The 23,680-nt window shown below is 36.8% G+C and overlaps 1 protein-coding gene across 12 annotated transcripts in view; it reads right to left on the minus strand.

Moving 5' to 3' along the window:
* Positions 1 to 23,680, minus strand: part of MYO3B (myosin IIIB) — a 192,541-nt gene that overhangs the window by 160,208 nt on the left and 8,653 nt on the right. For all 12 annotated transcript variants that reach the window (XR_010369281.1, XR_010369282.1, XM_064434510.1 and 9 more), the window contains exons 4-7: positions 8,460 to 8,643; positions 6,871 to 7,005; positions 3,768 to 3,872; positions 3,408 to 3,507 (exon numbers count right to left, since the gene is read on the minus strand). Coding sequence is in view for 10 of the 12 variants with exons in the window: in XM_064434510.1 (XP_064290580.1) it covers positions 3,408 to 3,507; positions 3,768 to 3,872; positions 6,871 to 7,005; positions 8,460 to 8,643 (524 nt within the window). In the remaining 2 variants the exon portion in view is untranslated. The remainder of the gene's footprint in view (positions 1 to 3,407; positions 3,508 to 3,767; positions 3,873 to 6,870; positions 7,006 to 8,459; positions 8,644 to 23,680) is intronic.

Genomic DNA, 23,680 nt, shown 5'->3' on the forward strand with positions numbered 1-23,680 from the left:
TTGATTGATTTCAGCTTGCTGTTTTCTACAAAGTTTATCAGTTTTGTGTTTTTTTTCTGTGAATGACTCTCACTTTGAAGCACTTTTACGCAAACTCAAAAATTCCATTGTCACATAAATATCCCAGATTTCTTTCTGCTGTTTTCATAAGTATAAATGGGAACTATTAAAATTACATCTTGACTTTAAAACTTCTGTTTCAGAATGCACTGTCTGAACATCACGAACTGGGAAAGTGTTCACTAGCATACCTGCAGAGGCTCCTGTTCAACAAAACACTTATGCACCTGCTTAAATCTTTTCCTAATAAGAAAAGCTCAGAAGCTCAAGCTCACACTGCAGCTTGTACTTAGGGAATTAAACACATACTTAAAACATTAGCTTCAGAGCTTTGCTGACTGGGGCTGGACTACTGAAGCACAACTGAAAAAAACAAAAGAATGAACTAGAGTGCAATCAAACAATGTTAACAAATCAGAATGAACTTTGACAGCAAATCTTCTGTGCTCTGGTCAACATATTTTTGAATGAGTTCAGTTCAGTAGCAGTCCAATGAGGTGACACAAAGCCAATATTAACTTAGAAATACATTTTGCTTTAACATTTTTTAAAAACAAAAGCTATAATGGTTTGCTCTTTTGGCATTACCCAGAGACAAAAATGAGCAGAAACACATATAATACACATTGACTGTTGCCAATAAATGAAAAAATAGACTCATAAGTTAAATAGTTTGATTTCTGATTTCAACATTCAATTTTACATTTGTTTTTAATTTTTCAGTGCAATTGCAAGTCTTCAGTGATTTTGTGAGTACTGCTGGGAAACAGTTAACAGCTAGCACACACTACTCATTTCAGTGTGATGTCTCTTCAGTCACCTTAATTCACAGCTGCTATCTAGGGATATTCCAAAACAGTGCAGAATACCAAAGAGCTGAGAGAGGGTGAGCATGAGCATAAATGAATGATAAGTTGCAGACATTTTAGGTCAATTTACTGTGGCCATCATTTATTCAAATATATTATGCTGTCAACAGCAGTTGAGGGAAGAAATGTGTGTTATGTTGAAAAAACAAACTGTAAAGTCATCCAGTAAAGAAAAGCCTTAATTAAAGATATCTGTGCAACCCTCTCTGTGACCTAATATCCATCTCTACAGCCTTGAATATGAAGCAGCTTTTTTAAAATCAAGATTCTGCCTCATTTTCTCGACTGAATGGATAACATTCAGTCATAATAACTCATATCAATAGGTCATAATTTAATTTTTTTAACCCCATTGATTTGAATTCTCATTTCTTATTCAATATATCCAATCCTACACTAAATTTCATTTTTTTTTCTTTTGACATATTTTCTTCCCCACTCACCAAGCAACTAATCTACTTAACATTCCCACAAAATGGCAGAGGATTATTAGTTCCAGGGATTAACCTAAAAATATCCAGAGCATCCACTGTGTTTGGGTACTTAATCTGAGATCTTTCAGTTGTCAGGCACTCCACAAGCCTCAAGTACAGCTAGAATAGATCTCAGATGCAGTTCAAGAACACACAGTTCTTCTGCAAAGCAGGACAAGATGTTTCAAACTGACTACTGGGAAAATGAGGAACTGAGTTTGATGTAAGTGACCCTCCAGCATCACAGAGAAACACAAGCAGAAGCAAGAATAATCTCCAATTTGATATCATTCAACTGTCTCAACTGCGAGTCCCTTCTCTTCCAGAATTCCTTACAATTTCACTATTTATCTTCTACTTTCTGCAAAAAATGAGACAAAACAGTTCTACAAACAGTATCACCTGCGTCTCAGTCCTAGATCATTTCCAGAGACCACTCTGTGGCTATGGCAGTGGACTAACAAAGGAAAAAGAGCAACCCAATAAAAGCTTGGTGCCTGATACTTCTTTAGTCAGCAAGCCTATCGATATATTGGCATTTCTTGGCATTTCCTAACTGTTAAGCAGTAGGGAACACTTGAGATTTCAGTCTCATTTTTTTCTGAGCCAGTCATATTTGTTGTGATTTTCTAGTGCTACTGTCCTAACATACAAAGAGAAAACCCCTGAAACCTAAATTAGAATCAGAGAGTCCTATGGGACACCAGAAAGATTGGGAGTCTCAGTTTCCTTGAATGTGCCACTTGGGGTTGGAGCACACTGGTCTGTCTTAAAGGCCTTTAATACATCTGATAAAAACATTTTGCTTTGGGAAGAAAAGCCAACTTTTCCCATAATGGAGTAAAAACAAAGATTAGACTGCCAAAATTCCCCCAAATGAGAAGGGATCTTCCTCTCTTCTATTAGGTCAGGGACTCACTCCAAGTTTTGCTTCAGGTCATATATTTCTCCTAGCACTATTTTAATTGCTGCCTTTACAATTCAAAATAATGAAATTTTGTCCCTAGAAGATACTAAGGAATCTCTTATGTGACAACTTATTTTAGCATCTTCAATACATATGTGTGTTAAATTTATAATACCATGACGTCACCAGGACACAATTTTCTTTCCACTGCATAAATGTAGTATTTTAGGATTTTAAAAAAATATTATTTGCAGATTTTTTGACATACCATTCTACCCTACTCTCATTTTGTGAACATTTTTCCTTACCTTCATGCACTGCTAAACAAACATATCATTCATACACTATTTTCAGTCGTGATTACCTTATGCATTATATGGTTTCATTAATAAATCATATTACTAATGATCTGCTTCTGTTACTTTTAATAAAATTATCCACTCCCATGCATACATATCTGAGGGACAAAAGCTTTTTTTTTTTTTTTCTTTCTAAGTGCATGTTCAAAGGAATAAAATTGGAACTGTCTTTAAACCTATTGCCAAGTGCCTTTCTACCACCCTCCCTCCCTTTCTCTCTCGTTTCTTATGACATATCCAGACTGGCAATGCTCAAATCTAAGAGCAATAATCACTAATTAAATGGATGTTGGGTTTTGGACCCAAGGGACTATTTTACCTTCTGCTCAGGGGGGAAAAAATATGCTTAAGGCTATCAAAAGCCATTTCAGAAATAATGTTTCCTTTTCATATGCAAAAGACAGAATATTTAAATTTAAATTAGGAGGACAACTGCCCTGAAACTGACATTTCTTCTAAAATGCAGAAGAGCTTTGTAAATAAAATGCTAGCTTCAGAATTTTAAAAATTATTAAATTATGTTTAAGCTTTTAAAAATTAAAACTCTATTACTGATTTTTAGTTAGAATTTTTATTCTTAGTGTAATCAGGTTCCTTTTGCATTTTTCCTTCTTAAAATAATTCTGAGTATGCTTCTGAAAATGTCTGGCTGTAACATTCTACCTTCCCAGGGGAAAGTAAACAGACATCTTTGGCTAAACTGCATGTATCAAGAAAACAAAGGGGAAGTGGTCATTACCAAAGTCAACGAGCTTGACTCCACCTTCTGTTGTCAGGAGAATGTTGTTCCCTTTCACATCACGATGAATGATCCGGTTATTGTGTAAATGCTGGAGGCCCTATATACCAGCAGTAACAAAAATAAGTTTATTCCCTTATTTAAACAATTACCCTGCTATTAGGTATGTAATGAAGAAATTCTGCACACACTCCACAGAAACTGCTGTCCACTGGATTCCATGCCTTTACACAACCCCTGCTGTTGTAACAGCCCATGTAATATTGTTCCCATTACCACACCCTATAAATGGAAAATGTATGTATGCAATAAGTGAATTGCACCCTCTGCTGCCATTACAAGCCCAATGAACATCCTTACCAAGAGAGCACCATACAAGATGTATGAGATGATAGCTTCGTCCAATCTTCGGCCACACTTCAGCAGCCCTTTGACAAGCTCTGTGACAGAACCTCCATTGCACAGCTGGAAAGGGGGAGTTGTGAGGAGGGAAAAAAAGCAAGTCCTCAGTTACTCAATACACATGCTTAGGCTATAAACACCTAGCATGCAAAACTGTGCTACAACACAAGTCTGGGAGCAACAGAACTCATTTTATTGGCGATGGTAATATAAAACACAGCAGCCTGAGGAAGGGGAGGGAAGAGAAAACTGAAAATTATGAAGTGTAATTTATAAAATGCAACAAAAAAGATAAAAATAATATTAACAGGACTGTATTTCAAAAGAGGATTCATAAATCCAATTTACATTATTTGAGTATTTTCACAATACATGCATTGTCTTTTTGAAAAAATCCTTCTGTGCAAAGGCCAGACAGAAAAGATTGATGCTCTTGATAACTGGGAAGCAACAAATTAGTAATTTTAAACTTTCACTTCATTAATGCTCCTGATGGCAGGCAATATAAAATAGACAGAAGCCATATCTCTATACTCAGATTTGATGCCATGTACTGTCAACAACAGAGAAACATTCTAATCTAGAGAAGCAGCTTCTTGCAAGCATTTTCTCCTAATGGGCTGCTAAACATCAACAGAGGACGAGAAAAAGTAAAATTAGAATCTTTGAAAATATGTTCCCATCCACACCTTAAGTTTACTCTCCACACCATTCTAGGCAGGTATTGATATCCATCCTTTCTCCTCTCTCTTTCCTTTAATTACCTTGATATTCACAACTGTTTGACCAAAAAAAGAAAAAATATGGGAGAATTGACTAACTGGTTTTGTGGCCAGTACCCTTACCAACATTTCTGCCAGAGAATCACATGCATTTCAACACAAGTTCATTGAACATTATCAGTTTAAAATACCACAGCATAAATCAGGACAATAGTATGAAGTTATACAAACTCTCAAGATTTGCATCTTTCAAACGGCTTTTATGAAAAAACTGTGCATCACTTCAACCACTAATTTCTGTTATATGCTAATACTTTCCTTACCTTATTACTAAACTTTCCCTTCCATCAAAAAAAAAGTCACTAGACTAGAAGTTTGAGTTAATGGAAAAGGACGTTGAAGCAAAATTTCATCACTTAAAACACTGATATGCTCTGTAGGAATTTGGTTTTATTTTTTAATTCATTAGCAAGGAATGCTTTTCTTATATTTCATAAATTTGTGGGAGCATTCAGGTCAGTATCAACTATCAAATATATTTACATGAAATTGCATGTTTTTCTTCCCAGGGTTAACCATTTGCTGACAAGTCATGAAGCTGAAGTTTTCTTTGTATTGCTTTTATTGCATTAAATGTTCTGTTTAGACAGACTGTACTAAATTTACCTCTAGCCCACAAATAAAATATATAAAAGTACGCCCTAACTTAAAAATCCACCAAGCTGGTTGTAACTGAAAAATAATACAGACTGACAGCTGTTTAGTGGGATATGGTAAATGAATGCCTGACTCAAAAATATATCCCACAAACACTACTACAGCTGTCTGTGACACTATTCTTGAAACTCAGCAAAGACCTTGAAAAAAATCAATTTGAAAGCTTCATTACCACTTTACACCTAATGGTAATGCTTTAATAGGTGGAGAGATGCACATTTATATGAAAATTGAGAAGTTTGCTTTACAGTTGTCCAAGACTTGCATCATCATAAAAGTACTTAGGGCCTCCGCTTTTGCCACCCTTCCTCATCACAGACATTTAACAAAATAAGGTCCTGCTTGCAGTGAGTAAACATAGCAGAACTGTGCCTAAAGGAAAAAAAATCCTCCTTTTTATTACAAATTTTGGAAGTCACACATCAAATGTATGTATTTCATCAAAGACTCAGGGATCAAAGTCTGAATACTTTGTATATTCCCTTTTACTGAAAATGAGTCATTAATTTATAATATCACAAGTCGTTGCTATGCATGCAAAAATATGCTGGAAATTGCAAGGCAAGGAATAGTTTAGGTTTCCAATAAATTTTTCCATATAAGGAAAACACATTTTTGATCATGTCAAATTTCTTCCAAACTTTGGATTATGTGCACCAAAAGCCACCTGAAATGCACATACCTAATTGATAAAGTATACATACATACAACTTGTTCAAATTTTACATTCAGTTTTATTTCAGAGTATATGATGATTTTGTTCCATGAAATTCTGTCATTTGGCACTTGATGGATCTTTACAGACAAGACTCTGTTATTAAAAAAGAAAAGACAGAGGAAGGACGAAACCAGGCCCAAACTCAACACAAAGACAGCATGCATACAGAAAAACCAACACCAAATCAAAAATACTAAGGTCACTTTTCAACAGTTACTGAAATTTTAGAGGAAAGACATTCAAAAGTTGTCATTCAAGCTACATACTTCTCCAGTACAACAAAGTTAGATGTTCTGTTGGGATTCCACAATTTGTAGTAGAAATAAAGACTCCCTATTCTGATTCTAGTCATCATTCAAGAACGGGGAGTGGAATTTTTAATACAATCAATAATTAAAAAGTGAATCCTAGCTTTTACCAGTCTAGTTATGAAAGAAAGAAAGAAATGCTTGAATGGTTTGTTACTGCTCATCAGAGCAGTAAAACAGACCTTCCCATTACACTTTCTCTGTTCACTTTTGCAGTATTTTTGCTTATTTGTTAACTACCCTCCACGTCCCTACTACATCATCTTTTGCATTCCTCTCAAATGCTTGAGTTCTCCAAAAAGTTTAAATAAATGTCTTCTCTAATGTTTCCTCTAACAAGAAAAAAAAAAAAAAAGAAGAAAGGAAAAAAAAGAGCTGCTTATTTTGGAAGCAGAAAGTAGAAATTCAAACAGAAATTAAATGCAAGACCATTTCCTATTGAACAAATTTTGAAGTTTGGATGTGATTTTCAACAGTAGGCTACAACACATCATCTATCAGAAAATCATGAAAGCCTGTGACTCTTTTAGCAATAACAAACAAAAGTCCAACCACATACGCTAAGGTAAGATGTAATATTGTCAAAATTATTTTACCTCAAGTACTAGCCAGAGCTGTCCTCCCACATATTGATCTGCTTTGTAAAACATTCCATAAAATCTAACAACATTAGGATGATTGGGAAGAAACTGCAAAATATTATATTCAGCTTCAATTTCTTCATCTACATCCTAAATAAAAAACACAAACATACAGAACATATAAAGACAGTGACTCCAAATAAAGCAAGAACAAACTCTCATGGATAAAAAGAACTAATTTTTTCTCAGTTTGTACTTTTAAATAGTTTTACTTTAATGCAACTAAAAGTACACTATAGTGGACATTTAATGCACATAGAATTGTGCCACTTGTGCTCTTCTTATATATAAAAAGTGAAGCCTATGTAAGTCAAGCAGTTGTTCTTCAAGAATTCTTTCTGTACATAATATACTTAACAAGAAAACTAGCAATAACACTTAACTCTGCTCAGTTGTCTAAGTAAGAAATTTACACGTGTATGACTTTTAACCTGTTTTAAATCATGCATGTTTTTAACATGTGAGCTAAATGTAAATACATGAACCTTTGATTTACTCCTTTTTCTGTGGTCATCAGATAGGACTAAACAGAGAACCATTTCACTAATCCTCAAAGGGGCCATCAATAAAACCAATTACATACACCAGAAACAATGTCTTGTGACCAAAGACATACACCAGAAACAATGAAAGAAAGACAAAACAACCACCCATGAAATAAGAAAAGGTTACTAGGTACTTGTTAATGAAAGAATACTGTGACAATTACAAAATAACGTTTATACCAGCTCACAGGCCACAACTCAGAGCAGTGCTTAAGTGCTCAAACTTTCCTCATTTCTGCACCGACTTGGCTATTAGAAAATTTAAGCCTGTGCCTTACTCAGATCCATACAAGAGAAATCAACGATGAATTTCAGTACTGGCTGATGACAGAAACATAACATTTTTAGTCAGTATTTTAGCTCAGCTGTCATGATCAAACTCCAGCTTGATCCAACCTGAACAGCTCTCAGTTAAATTTTCCATTGAAAACTAGGGCCTTGGTTCTCATGGGAAGACAGGCATTTAATACCCACTAAAACCAGAGCTGGCACAGAACTACCTCTGAGGATCTGGGATGTCCACTTCTCCCTTTATCTTAATTATTGCCTCACATTATTATCTGCTTATAAAAGGTAACTCTGAAATATCCTGAAGTTCACAGTGTTTCTGTGATGGGAAAAGTAATTCTTTTAGGGAGTACACAGAATAAAACAAGAACATTAAGGTTAACAGCATCTTGTATTTTCCCTGCTACAGTGGGCCCTATGAGGAATGCCTCTGTGCCTTCTCATGATTTGCATGCTCCAAGCAAAGATAACTAAATTTATAGCAGAAGATTTACACAGATCTAAAACAGAAACTAGGGAAATGCTGTCCTCAGATAGTATGATGAAATTCTAAGTTGTCGTTCAGCTGCTGGTACTAAACTTCTATAAATGCATTCTGTAAAATTGTTACCTTCTGGATGCTCTCAATATCTTACACATTTGATTCACATTTCAAGTTTAAGAATTCTTTTAAATTAACACTGAAGTTACAGTTTCACATTTTTTACTTACACTGACAGGATCCAGAATCTTTACTGCTGCCAAGCTTCCATCTTTCTTATTAGCAACCTTATAGACTTTACCATAAGTGCCTTTCCCAATAGTTTCTATAATTTCCCAGGTATCTGAGGGATCAGCTAATGATTCTAGTCCAATCATACTGGAATTATATTGAAACAATCCATACAATGGTTTCCTGGAAAATAAAGCAGACATACATACAGTGGGAAGCCCTATGTAACTTGGTACTAAAGGTATCTTCTGATAAAGAAATCAAATCTTGTCCTAATTTAAGAAGAAATACATTAACATTTCTTTGTACCAGAAGACAATGTTGGCAAAATAAAATCTAATGCAAAATTTTTACAGATGGAGTCATGATGGATGACTGAAGAAAAATTTTAGTGAGAATTTTTGTGCATTGTGATAACATGGCAGTATTTACAGATGGCATATTTAAGCATTACTCGGAATCAGATATGTGAAATTTGTACCATAAGACTGTTTAAACCAAAACAAACTCCTCTTGAAATCAAGTAATACCTATGTAAATAAGGCTCTAGAGCTGGCATGTTTATGCAGTTTGAGGCAGGACTATATGCCATCAACAAACCCCTAGCACTCTACCCTGTTTTGCATACTTGGGAAAAGACAGAATTAAAGTACAAGGCTACCCTGATGGAGTCTACTCAAGCTGCTCAGAGGCTGGTAGGGACAAAGAGCATGATTTTTTCTTCTAAGAGATAGTAACTTAAATCTTGAAAAAGCTGATCAACCAAGACGAACAACAGGATAAGACAAATATTTATTAATAGGCTTTAGCCACTGATGTAGTTTCTTTCTTTTATCCATGAAAAGAGATATTCCTCATCAAAGTAAATTTCATGATTCTCTCATAACACCTAACTTCTTCTATATTGTAAACCTTTACTGTCAGAAAAAATTAAATCAGACCAGGCATGACAGACTAACTTAAATGGCAGTCAGACAAATGTGCAAGCAACATTTTTCTACTTTTAAATAAAATATTTGTCTTGAAGATCAACAATAGAATCAATGACTGGATATTATCATCACTTAACAGTATCTCCATGATAAACAGACTACATGCATTAGGTATATCATATAATTAAAGAAGTATAGGTTACAGACAGTGCACAAATCACTTTTCTGTCTGTGAACCACAGCCTTTCAACTGTATTCCATGGCTCTAAACAGCCTCACAAAAGCCATCTGGAAAAATATGTGGTGTCCCAGAAGTTAACTGTGATACTTACCTAAAGTTGTGAAAACAAAACAAAAAAGGCCAAACTCTACATATAACATGCAGATATTGTTAATGAAATAATTACAACTGGAATAAAATCAGGAACTTCTCACAAATTTATTATCACAGCTCTCTTCTTCAAAAATTATAGGAAGAAAAGGGACTTATAAGCCAGAGAAACAGCTTCACAGTTATTGTTCTATTTTCACTACTGCTTCATGCAATTCCTGCACACGACAGTGATTCCCTTCTGCATTTCAAAATGCATCCTCTTCTAGCTTCCAGCAAGATGCATTATCTGTAGAGTTTAGAATTAGTAAGAGTCTCATTTCAGCCTGGTGCTTTCTAACAATCATGATACACAGTATTAGACAGGTTTGAGTTCTCTTATAGCTGGTAGGGACATGTTAACAATACTTGTGAAAGTAGTGAAAATACTGCTTTCATACAAATAATGCCCAGACAGGGCTCCTCTCTGCAATGTTCCATTTGTCTGAGCCCTCTTGTCTGTCTTTTGAAACAGCTGGCTTATGCACTTCTGGCATTTACAAGCCCTGTGGAAGAGTAAGAATGACATATTCAAAAGTCAGGTATTTCACTATTTGTAGAGAACACAGTATTGGTCCCACACTAAATTGTAACTCCTTGGTAGAAGAATTCAGAAGGTAAAGTTGACATGAACTATGAACTATGGCCTCACCAAGCCATGACCGACCCTATTCTGCTGGCTAGTAGTGGTCACACACAGACAGCCACCTCAGAAGCAATTGTTAGAGGAATTAATGAACCAACAAAAGGCACAAGAAAATCAATAGTCAGAACAGCATCCTCTGCTGCTCTCCTCCTGCTGTTTCTCAATGGCTACATTAAAACAAAAAGAACGTCAATATCTTGAAATGAAGCATACAAAAAAAAAAAATCTATCAAGACACCATCCTATAATTGTTCTCAGTTGGACCCAGAAGACAGACTGCAGACACAGATCCACTGTGCTGTGGACAGTTTTTTTGAGATAAAAGTTAATGATGGAAGAAGATGAAGGAGAAGGATAAAAGCATGTTCAAAAGCTATTATTGATGCTATAAAACTTACAAACAAAAAAAGAACCATACTTTAGCTGATCACATATTTTTACTAGGCAAACATAAGGGAGGAAACAAGACAACCAGAATAGAGCTGCTGTTATTTATAGATGAAAGGTAGATCCCTGAGAACACTCCAGCTAAATTCAGTTCATAGAACAAGTCTCGCTTGAATATACAAGCCATGAAATCAATTCTGGGTGTTCAAACTGGAAACAGAGAGAACATAAGTGGGAAACATGTTCTCTCTTTCCACATTCTAACTTAAAGTTTTTATTATTTGTGCTTACATATGCTGTCTTTGTCTACATAAAGTCCTTTAAATTCAGGAGTATCTTCATTATTTTCTTTTCTTTTTGTTCCTTTGTATGGATGGACTAGACACTCCAGGCTTTTAGAACTTGCAGTATTAGCCACAGGGCCAGAGCTGAGTGATAACCAGTGGCAATGGATTGTGTCTGGATGCCAGCTCTGATGAAAGCATTATGATTATTCACTCCCTTGTCTTGCCTATGCTTCCAGTTCATCACAGTGTGAATCACAATCATATTCCTAGTATCAACCATAATAACCTGACCACAAAACCAGCTACTGACCATCACGGAACAGAAATCTAAATGTACCTAGTTCTCTAGAAATAAAGAGAACAAAGAACACACTAGTCAAATGGTAAAAGTTTCACACCACCACTCCTAAATCAGTCCTGAACTGAAGGTACTTCTAAGATCATAACCTTAACTCAAATTTTTTGATTAAATATTTGAATCTGAACCAGAAAACTCTCCACTAATACCCTGGAAAATGTATGGTAGGAAAGATGTATGTGCCTAGTCCAGACAATCCAGTACATGTTTTCATTTAGATTCATTGCATAATAATGCGTGGCAATACAAATGTTTGTAAGTAAACTCATGTTGGACCCTTATAAATATGAGAACAACCTTAATCGTTGTCCAGTGATGTTTAATCATTTTTGTATTGTCTATATAAATCAAACTATTCAGGCAAGGGGTGAATACATTATCCTCATCAGCCAGTTTCATAAACAGATCCAGGATGAATAAAGGTAAAGGTCAAGTACAGCTTTGGCCCTGACCAGCTCTCCTGCAATCTTCTGACTGGGTGTGCATTTTCAGTCTTTTCAGCAAGACTGTGTCAGATCAGGAGGCACTCCTGACTCCACTGCTGAGTCACAAAGTTATTTTACTCCAGAACTATTTCATACCTCATCCTGTGACTCCCAAGTGCCACAACACTCTTGACGAACTTCCGTCTTTCATGGGGTCCAGGTAACAAGAAATTAATTCTGAAGTTTCTTCCCTCTTACCACAGACCCATGGCTGCAAGTAATCTCTGTGTAAATATAACAGTCATACCAGTTTGTTTCACCTCAAGCCATTTTCTAGATGAATGGTACTTGCCAGCAGTGTAGTAATGGTCTTAAAGAGATCTGCTTAACATGCACAGAATGGTGTCATACACTTTTAGATAAATTAAACACTCCCTCAATCTACTGCAGAATAAAGAACAAAAAAAGCAAACCACCAGGATCTTCTAGAGTAGGAAGGTCTTAAAGGTGAGGGTAAAGTCTAGTCACTCCATCTTTTTCCTGTACATATTCCTTAATACTTCAGGAAGTTTCCTGGTGCTTTGATTCTTCTATTTTTTTACTCATGTCAATGATATTATATTAACAATCAAATCTCTTTCTGTTAGAATTATCAAATCCCATTAATTTACATAGTATTTTATAGATACCATATGTTTTATTCTGATCTCCATAGTTGAATTTCGATAACTGAATATGCACAACAGCTGGAATCTAACTAGAATGGGAAGATTTGTAGACAGTAATTCACAAAACTAAGAAAGCTAAAAAGCAACTTGTTTCATTAAGTTAAACTAAGGAATTTTATCAGTCTGCATCTTTTACCCAAGATACAATCATAATGACTTTCATTCTTTCTTTTCTCTGGTATCTCCAAAAGAAAGTATCTGCTGTAGCTGGCACTGTTAGCACATGGGTAAAACAACCAAAGCAGAATGTATCAAGAACAAAATTCAACCTATATCACTCCTCAGAGGACACTGGTTCCTCTTGCCTAACAAAGATTTTTATGAACACTGTAGGAACTTTTTTATTTGGGGGATATCTACTTCTCAGTCAAATCTGGATTCAATCTTCTGTGAGAAAGGACTTTCTCACAAAACCTCAAGACTGTTTCACTCAGGTTCATGTGCTAAATATCCTAACACCACTGTTGACATTGAACGTTAACCAAAAAAATGGTCAAAGCATCTGCATAATTCACAGAGATGACTAGTGCAGCAAATTTGCACTTCATGTACCTAGTCAGCTACCATAGTTATTAAACTATAATTAAACATTATTAAGCAGAAATTATTTTCCAAAACCAGATCCAAATATCTGAAAGCCTGTTAAGAAGAACAGACCAAACAATCAGTTCTGATCAGTGGTATTCCTTTTGCAGAAATGCTATTTACATTGGCTATGGAAACAGAACGTCAACAAGCAAAATACACTAAAGTAGTTACAAATTACTAACATCTAACACATCAGTTCCACTTTAGGTTGTGAACTCAGCACTAAAACAAAGCTTATAATCCCATTACCCCATTCAGTTATAAACTGCACGTGGCAAATCAGGTGACTACCAGGTGCACTCCCCATGTGTGCAAAATCAATACCTGAGAAGGTTTTCCCTGCCTCCTCCAGTAGCAAACAAAACAGGGCAAACAAAATGCACGTGTTAGTGCTAAAATGGAAGGATGAAGGGCTGCAACAGACCAAACCCAGGCTCTTCACCACAGTCTTAATCAAAAAGTTTGATTGGCTTTGTGTATGGACAAGGAAGAAGAAATCTAAGATGGATGTAGGATAAACTTTGGAAGAAAATAACTGCAACCTTAATGACTTATCTTCTGAAACCAGCTGATTTTATATTGGATTTCTGTCCTGCTAAGCATATCAGAATTCTTCAGCACCAAGATTGCTTCCTCACAGGGAGAGCTTGTTTCAGCCAGTGCTGCACAGAACTGTGTGTTCCATGTACACACAGTACATGGTTTTCATGCCCAGTATTAGACAACAGCAGTGTGTGTAGTATCTGTTAGCTAAAGATGCAGTCATGGAGCTACTAATAAATTGGTTCAATCCTAGCAGCTTCACATCATTAACGCTAAAGATCGTTGTGACACTAATTGATACTGAGCTTGATCTATTTAGCAAGTCTTTTACAAGCAGGAGCTGAAGAATTAAAGCCACTTTGTCATTCACATAGAGTGAGCAATAACTACTCAATATTTTGAAGGAATCTTCCTGTTGTTTCACAATATACCTTAACTGTATAATGCAATCAATCATAATTCACCACCATAATTCTCCAGTATTTATTTTACAGCAGTTTTATTCTAATGCAGATTTTAATAAGAAGAGATACTCTCTTTTATCCATAAGAAAAATAATAAACTATTAATCATGATATGAAGAATCTCTCTTAGTGCTAACAATGACTTCTTGCTTAAGATGAAGCATTTTCGTCAGTGAGCTAGTTGTCATGCATTAGCAGCTTGTGTGCAGTAGCCTAGCGTGACACCAATTTGCATAATTTCTCTCCTCTAACAGGCTTCAAAAATAATAATAGGCATATGAGATAGAATCCATTACTTTAAACTTATTTCAGCAGCTATCTTCAAGGAACAGTTATCAGAAAAACCTCTATAGAATTAAGTTTAATAAATTACAAATGTATTATTTTGGTTAGGCTTTCTGGGCCTATAGCCATGGACATTGAATTCTGTAACAAAGACCAAGAGAAAACCACAAAGCAATTGGCTTGATGTCTTCCCAGACAAGAGGCAGGACTGGGATACTAAGCAAGTTTGCAGATGATAGCAAACTGGGAAGTGCTGCTGACTCCCTCAAAGGCAGGGAGGCCCTGCAGAGGGATGTCAACAAATTAGAGGGCTAGGGAATCACCAATTTTTTTAAACTCAGCAAGGAAAAGTGCCAGGTTCTGCACCTGGGATTGGGCAGCTCTGGATGTACAGTCAGACTGGGGAATGAGGTGCTGGAGGGCAGTGCCACAGAGAGGGACCGGGGGCTCCTGAGCACCTGGTCACTGGCGAGTTGGATGTGAGTCAGCAGTGCCCTGGCAGCCAGGAGGGTCAGGTGTGTCCTGGGGGCATCAGGCACAGCATCGCCAGCTGGGCAAGGGAGGGACTGTCCTGCTCTGCTCTGGGGCAGCCTTACCTCCAGTCCTGTGTGCGGTTTTAGCCACCACAATGTAAGGTATCAAACTACAGAGAAATGTCCAAAGAAGTACAATGAAGATGGTGAAAGCCTTGAAGGGGAGCTGTATGAGGAGCAGCCGAGGAGGTCACTTGGGCTCCTCAGCCCGGAGAACAGAGACTGAGGGGAGACCTCATCACAGCTCTACAACTCCCTTGTGAGGGGAAGAGGAGGGGCAGCACTGATCTCTTCTCTTGGTGACCAGGGACAGGACCTGAGGGAATGGCCTGAAGTTGTGTCAGGAGAGGTTTACATTGGACATCAGGAAAAGCTCTTTCACCTAACGGGTGGTCAGGCTGCCTGGTGGTCACAGCACCAGGCCTGACAGAGTACAAGAAGCATTTGGACAATGCTCTCAGGCACATGGTGTGACACTTGAGGATAAGTGCTCTGGAGGGCCAGGAGCTGGACACAATTATCTCTGTGGGTCCCTTCCAACTCAGCATATTCTGTGATTCTGTGACTGTCTAAATGTAGCTGCACAATGCCAGTATTCACTGCTGCTCACAGTGAACTTGAAAAACAGGGTTTGGGGGTACAGATAAAAAAAACTAGATAGTGATAAAAACAGAAGCAGCTCAGAGCTGTTATTGTTATGCTATGTTAGTGTATATTATTAAATAATGCTTTATTCTACAGGGAATAACAAAAACAACTTTTTATTTTTCTTTTTTTCCTGATCTGAATTCAAAAGAGACCATACCATTTGTTAATATTAACATAAAACAAGAAGAATAACATACTGATATAACTACTGGTGGACCTCTTATCTTCCTGGCTCATGCATTTCTGCATTGGGAATACCAAGTAATATTGCTGCAGTATTCCAATTCTCTCAGATAGTAATCCAATACAATGTCTGGCCTTATAAATTTGAAGAGTAGTTTAGACCTCGGTTCACTTTACTACACATTCTGGTATATGGTCATAAACAAGAAAGATCTGATTTATCTTTATCACACAAGTCTACACAATTGACATTTAGGCCTGATGTCCACTAATACAAAAACACATCACCAAAATACTCAGCTATCCTGTTAAGTGAAAAGATACAAGCACCCCAGGAGAAACAATAGATGCCAATACTGACAAGAGCAAAAATTCTCAGAACTTGCTCCCGTCAGCTATTTCACACTAAGGAGCACTAATCAATTTCAATTCCTACTGATTCAGGGGATTTGAAGGAGATTAACGCCTCCAAGAGCTGAGATCTTGAAGAGAAACAATTTAATAACAAAATTGTCCATGAACTTTCAAAATAGAATTTAAACACTGAATAAAGTACCAAACTGGCATTCCTCCCTGATTAACTCTTGGGTTGCTGCAGATGGTCTGGAAGAAACTTAAGAGAATTCCTGAACTTAATTTACAAAGAGAAAATATGACAGGTAAGAATGCTGTATCACACACTGGGTACAGTAACTATGACCTAGAATAATCAACATTTAGCAGTTCATTAGCAGCTACTTAGTTTTCTTTTATACATACTATTCAATTTATGTAACAGCTGTGTGTTCAATACTATGGAGTTTCAGAACTCAAAAGAGAAAAACATTTTGTGATACCATTAAAAAAAAATCAGAAAAAGAGACAAGATAAAATAGTTGAGAGATAAAATAGTTGTATGCTGCTTGTCACCACAAGCAGCATTGAACTGAGATATCAGTTAAGGCAGACCAAAAGTAGATTAGATTGCACAGACAATATGAAACAGGATCTACTGTATTACATATTTAACAATGTTTCACCTTCAGCCATTTTCTGTCACTTCATATGACAGTGGATCATTTCCCCTTTAGTAAGGATACCTTCTGCAATAGCCCCAGTTCCTAACTTACTGTTTAAGCAGGGAGTACTTGCTAAAAGAACAAAGTTTGAAGCACCATAAAAGCATGATGAGCAAAATGGAAACTGACACGATCCAACTAAGAAGGATATCTTTATATAGTGTGAGTGATGTGGTGTAATGAGGATGCTCCTTTTACAAAGTAGCATTGCAAATAGAGACTACATTTCAAATACAGTCCTAAGAGTTTGGAGATCTCAAGAGATACTCTTGACTAGAACTCACCTCCTGTACTGCAGAAATCATATTTTATATATGCTTCAGGTTCTATTTACAAAATGGACAAAGTAGTACCTTCCAACAGCAACACTTTGTATTGGAAGGTGTCTCCTACACAGGCATCCCAACTACAACTCTCTACACACTATGGCAGTGTCCCAGTGCAACAGCCCTCTCAGAAGTGCCATCAGTGCAGAGGCAGCCCCATGGTTTGCTCTAAGTGTCCCTTGAAGCTCAAAGCAGGTATATTTTGGCCTCTCTTGTCAGACACGTGACTTTGCAGACTACCTGAGTCAGCCACAGAGGCATGCTGGCAGCTTCTTCTCCCACGCCTTGAAACCCTCTCTCAGCTCCACAGCAAGGGTATTTTTAAAGATATGTGTGTGGTGAAATAAATATATTCACAGACTTAACAGGATTTCTGAAAACCTCTTCAGCTATTGCAAGGAACATAAATAAACAATAAAAAGAACAGACATCTTGTTTTGACTTCAGTCTCAGCTTCCTGACATCTCAAACTCTTTCAGCTTTTCTCTACAACCAGGAGTCCCCAGTCTCTCATTTCAAACTTGGGTCATTTACTCTGAAACAGATTTGCTCTTATTTTCTAAATCCCTCCTCCTGATCTCTGAAGCATGCCAGCTTTTTGTGAAAAGAGAGGCTGATTTTCCTTCAAAATGGCTGATAAGAATCCCTTTCCTTTAATCTTCTGCCCTGCCTTGCTAGGTCATTCCTCTTCAAACACACTATGTGACCAAAACCTCCCACTGAACTCCAGCATCCCACTTTAAGTTTAAAGTTTGATAATTGATTTGTCATACTGAGTGTTCAACCTTTTATTTCATGCTACTCAGTCATCAAAATTTAATTTTTCCTCTTTGTTTTCCTTTTGTTATTTTTTCCTCTTGCTTTTGGCAGGTGCAAAGTTTATTTCAACCAATCTACAGAAGCAGAGCATATCAAATAAGGCAAATAAAACCACATTCAAAATGATGCTTGTAGTCGGATAGATTGACACAAAAACCTCCCCAATGTCAAACAAAAATTACATATTGTATATAGATTCCTTTAATTGTCCCAGCTGTCAATGTATTTTTACTATACTCACATTTCTGTAAATGGCCTTTCTCTCATCACTACTCTTCACATAATGGAAGGTTTGTTACCCAGCTTACAAAAACAATGTTTGCATCTACAAGATATTCCCTCGAGGGTGTTTCAGCAAAAACACTATATTGTGCTGCATTTTTGGAAATTGCCATATCTGTTTTATATCCTCGTGTTATCAATTTTATAAAGGTAATTCTCTATAATGAATTATTTATTCCTGTAGTAATAGACACCTGAGATAATCATAAATATTTATATGTTCAGTTAATTCACTAATGAAAACTGAAGTAATTCTAAAATGGGATGTTATCTCAGAGGCATGGGGATCTAACAGTCTGCTCAACTTTTACATTAGTGAAGACAACCACTATGTGGGAAGCAACAGGAGGTGAAAGAAACCTGCTCCTGAAAGCATGGTACAGCAATGGGCTAAGGTCTCAAGACAGAGTATTTTTGTATGTATCCCAGAAAAAAATTCTCACTTGTCTCTATCTCTGTTCTTCCAATTTGTAAAATGCGTGGTAATATCATCTAACCACACTCCTTTGCAATCCCTGGGCTTTTCACAAGCATTCCAGAGAGATTCCTCTTCAGCAATGGAAAGATCTCAGACAATGAGTTATTGCTTTGTGCACTGACCTGTGCAACTCCACTGTCTTTACAGCATCTAAGAAATATTTTGGGTTGCTGGCTGCATGAAAGTAATTCAGTACCACCTATGGATTGCAAGTCTACAGCCACAAATTCCTTCAAGTTATTTGGCTGTACTGATATCACCCTGCACCCAAACCAGGTCAACATAAATAGCTAGAAAAAGAATTTGTTTACTGCATTCATAATAAGACAATGCAATTTACCAAGTTTGTAAACTCAAAAGATAATAGAAAATTTAAAAAAAAAATTAAAAATTTCTGCATCCATTTAGACTTGGATCAGTCCTGAAAGGTCTTATCTAATAAACACACAGCTCTTTTTCAGCTCATATCCCCCTTCATAATCCATCCCTTTCTCTGGGGCAATTCACCTATGTCTGCACCTATAAAACACAAACTACAAGTCATTTATCTAAGAAGGGAGTAATCGGTTTGTCCATCAAATAATTGTTTTCCACCTTCTGGAGAAGTTGACTGCTTTAGGTCTCATGTGAAAAGTCTCACCTACCCCGTAACACACTTTATTATTCTCACTTGGCTCAAATTCTTACAATCTATTAGTCCATTGTGAAGGATAACATCATCTGGAAAATGGCCAAACCTCAGGGAAAAAAACCCTCTCTAAATGGTAACATTTACTTTTTATACATTTGTCATGTTGTAAATTCACAACCATCCTTTAAGCAGACACATAAATGGAATCAAGATGTGTCTCATATTTAAAGAAGTCTTTTAACAGAAGCTGCATGTGATAATAATGAACGTTGCTGAAGTTCGTGGTTTAGCATGCAATCCTATTTTTGAAGGATGTTGTAACAAAACAAAGGTACTACTGCAAACATTAAGGAGCAATGTTACAGACTACCCATGCTGCTTTGCTCTCATCACTACTGAGAAAGGTCAGCTACAAATAAATAATGATTTTGAAACTGCAAATTTGTGTCTTAGATTTAGGGGGGAAAAAACCAACCCAACTGACACAGACAGGTTAGGAAAAGCTACATTCTGCTGGACTTGTCCTCTGAACAATAACTCTTTCAAGGACCTCAAAATCTACAGTGATTTCAGAAATTATTCACAGGCCTCCTAGATTAAAGGAATAAAAAGGGAGGAGAAAAAATGAGATGTATGCCACAGTTCATTCTGTAGCTTCAAATACTGATTATCAGTGAAAAAGGAGGAAAAAATCTTTCAGATTACAGATTCTAAAGCAGTTGATATATTTGCTAATTCAGATGTAGAAAGGAAGTACAGTGCAGGAAGTGCAGTGCAATGTCACAGAATCAGAAGCCATACGGCACTCCACATAAAAACAAAATCCATTGCAGGTTTGAATTTCCCTACATGTACAAAGGAAACACTTTAAAACTGTGACTGTCAAAAGATGAAGAGATGATCATGCAAATTTCAAAGTTAAATAGGTCACTGGTAGAGAACTTAAGGAAAATACTGCAAAATCCAGAATTAATCCTTGACAAGGCAATTAGATTGTGTCAGCAACTGAAGTCATTCATGCCAGAAGAACTACAGTCTTGAGTGGGCTGTACTTTGACATAATGAAAGAGTTCATGAATCCATGTGAGCTCTGACTAAAAGAAGAGCAGCATATAAAACTGCCTATCAGCTACAACAATGAGCCCAGAATAATGCCCAGCTATTTTGCAAAAGCTCGCATTTCAGGGCACTTCCTTCTCGTGGAAGCTGCATTTAGTCAGAGGCTATCGCCCTTGGTCCCTGTCCAGGCTACCCTCCAGCCATGTCTCTGCCCAAGCATGTACCCCACTCATCCAGACTCAGGCACTAACCCATGGACTTGATCTTCCTGACAGACCTGGAGTCTGCCTTGCTCCTCCAGACTGGCCTGGCTGTCCCTGCACTGTCAGCTGACTGGCTGCCATCCCTGGGCTTGTCCCCCTGCCTACCTGGGGTCCTGACAGGATGCCCCACACTCAGTGTGGCCATGGGCCTGCTGCCTCACTGGCACCCATGGCTCCTGGCTCATCTGCCCTCACAGGGCAGCCCAGCCCACACTGCAGAGTGCCCACTGGTGCTTCACTCGAGCCTTTTTTCTGCTAGCCTCCCTCAGAACATGCAGAAGCTGGCACACTTTTCAAACCAATGAGCAGTGAGACCTGCAGATCTACAGATATAGAGCGTATATCAAGACGCAAACCCAGTGCAATCAAAGAGCTGGATTAACAGATGAGCCAGATACATTTTTCTCATGATCACTATTTTCACCTTCTAAAAAGGAAGACAAATGAAGGTGCACATGCTACAGCATTACCTGGGTTCACAGACTCTTAAACGAATGTTTATTGTCTATTCCTTACGTCAACACTGTTTCTATAGAAAACATTCATTGATATAAAAAGGAATGTAGTGTGGAACGTGTTATGCAAATACTTTAAGGAAACTCCTTTTTGTATTTTTTCTTTTTCTTTTCCTCCTTCACACAGAATAAGGAAGCATTTGAGGCTATAAGGACATTCTGTTCTTAGTTAAGTAATTATTTAGACAATGAATACTTAATTACACAAAAAGCCACACTGTAAATTAGAACCTAATTTCAGAGACAGCTTTTAAAAACATCCTCTCTCCTAAAACCTAATTTCAAACGTAATAATTTCCTTTCTTCTATTAAATAACAGCTCCTATAGAATCCTGGCAATTCAGTATGTATTATTTAACAAAATTAGTCTTTGCCAGAAATTATAAAATTTTTCTGATTCGTATGTCTCTGCAATTCATGCAAGAGTAAGATCAAGTCTGAACGCTAACAAAGTATTCCTCTGCCTAATGAAATATTCATACTCATTTGTCATCAAAACTTTAATAAGGAGGAATACAGCCTTCTCACTTCTGTCTGTAAAGGACTAGTAAAGATCTTTCCTTCATTTAATTCTGAATGTGTCCTGAACCACTCCTAATAATTTCCTTTTCTTGTACAACACAGTACTAGATATATTTAAAATTTACTTAGAAAGATGACTCCATATTTCAGGTAGAAAAATAAAGTTTATATATGTGCATCACCCAAAACTTACTGTAGTTTTTCACCATTAAAACTTCAAGCTATCACTATGTTTTCCACATCTTTCCAGATGTATCATTAAGATCAGAAAAATCATATTAAATAAAGAATAAAAGCTACACAACAGCATGGAGAAGCAAATACAACAAAACTTTAAGACAGCTTTATCAAAAACCATACCTTGAGGAAATGCCATCATTGTAGCCTTCTTGTCCACAGTATAACTTTGAAGCCTAAAATGCTTTTTTTTCCATTTCAGTCCTTGTGGAACTAATCAGACATGAAAAGATGTGACCCTGGACACAGACTTTTCACATGTGGAAACATCACCCTAATTTAAGAAGGGGGAAGCAGGGTGTGGATTCTTCACCATAACTTTTTACAGGGAAAGCACTTTATCTGATTTAACAAGTACACAATATTGCATTCTCAGGTGTTCCTTGTATATATTTCATCTCCAGTCTTTCAGCCTGTCACAAAGAGCACTCACTTTCCAGATCAGACAGCAGATGAATTTTCTATTCCAAAGGCTTTTGGCAGATTGGTCAACAGGTGTTCTTTTCACAGCAGCCAATTTGCTGCTATGAGGGAACATGAAACCAAACGCATTTTCTGGGGAGTGCTGCTGAATTCTGTGAAGTTCCCAGCTGAGCAACCTCAAGCCATCAGAAATCACCATATTATCACCTTTTGCCTAGTTATTAAATCAGTTAGTTTCTCTGTATTACAATATCTATTATTATGGTCAGTCACCATATTCCTTCACTCTTTGAAACTGGAACGAGATCAAACTATCCCTAGTGAGAAGCAACTTAGCCTTACATGAATCATCCACATATTTCTTTAGTTTATCATTAGCTGACTTCTGCAGAGACTCCAAACCTTCTGCCAGCATATAAATTGCTTCTGGAGCTATAAAACAAACATCAGCAAGGGAGATGAACTAACATCACTTTCCTACATATTAGCAGTTGTTAAATTCAAGTCACTTAATCCATCACCAGTCCCTCCTCCTCATTTGATGACAATATGTGTTCAATACAGCAAAAAGTTTAGTTTTATAATCATTCTTCACTAAGAAGAAGTGTCTCACCACAAACCATGAATATACCTATAAGCAAATTGCTTACCTTTTGGCATATATAAAATGTTTATTACAAAACAATGTAAAATCAACAGCTGAAAAATATCCTTCTAATTTAACTAATGGGGAATTTTCCTCATTAACATAGTTGAAAATGACTTTCAATGATTTTCCAAAACTAAAAAAGATAAAGTGATTTTTAAATACTCTTAACTTTTGAAGATACGCTCTTTTACCTTGAATTCATTTTTAATCACAGGAAGTTTTCTGAATTATGTACTATATCTACTGTATTTATCTCATCATCTCTCCAGGCTGGCCTCTCAGAACCATTAATTCAATGCTCTATCTGCTACAGTTGCTCATACTGCAGATGACATTTACGTTAGGTTTGTTTCCTCAGAAGAAAATATATTGCAAAAGGTAGTCTGACAGGTCTTCATATCCATTTCACAGGCTAAACACAAGTTGTAAAGATCATTCATGTAACAACTGACAGAAATGATGAGAGAACAAGTGGAGACAACAAGATGTGCACCAAACATGCCCTCTTCTTACAAGTGAATTGGAATTAATCACATCTATCATTCATCCTTCCAGTAGGTTTCAAATAACAGTGTAAAAAT

Source organism: Passer domesticus, chromosome 10, assembly GCF_036417665.1.
Source record: "Passer domesticus isolate bPasDom1 chromosome 10, bPasDom1.hap1, whole genome shotgun sequence".
Taxonomy (NCBI): Eukaryota; Metazoa; Chordata; class Aves; order Passeriformes; family Passeridae; genus Passer; species Passer domesticus.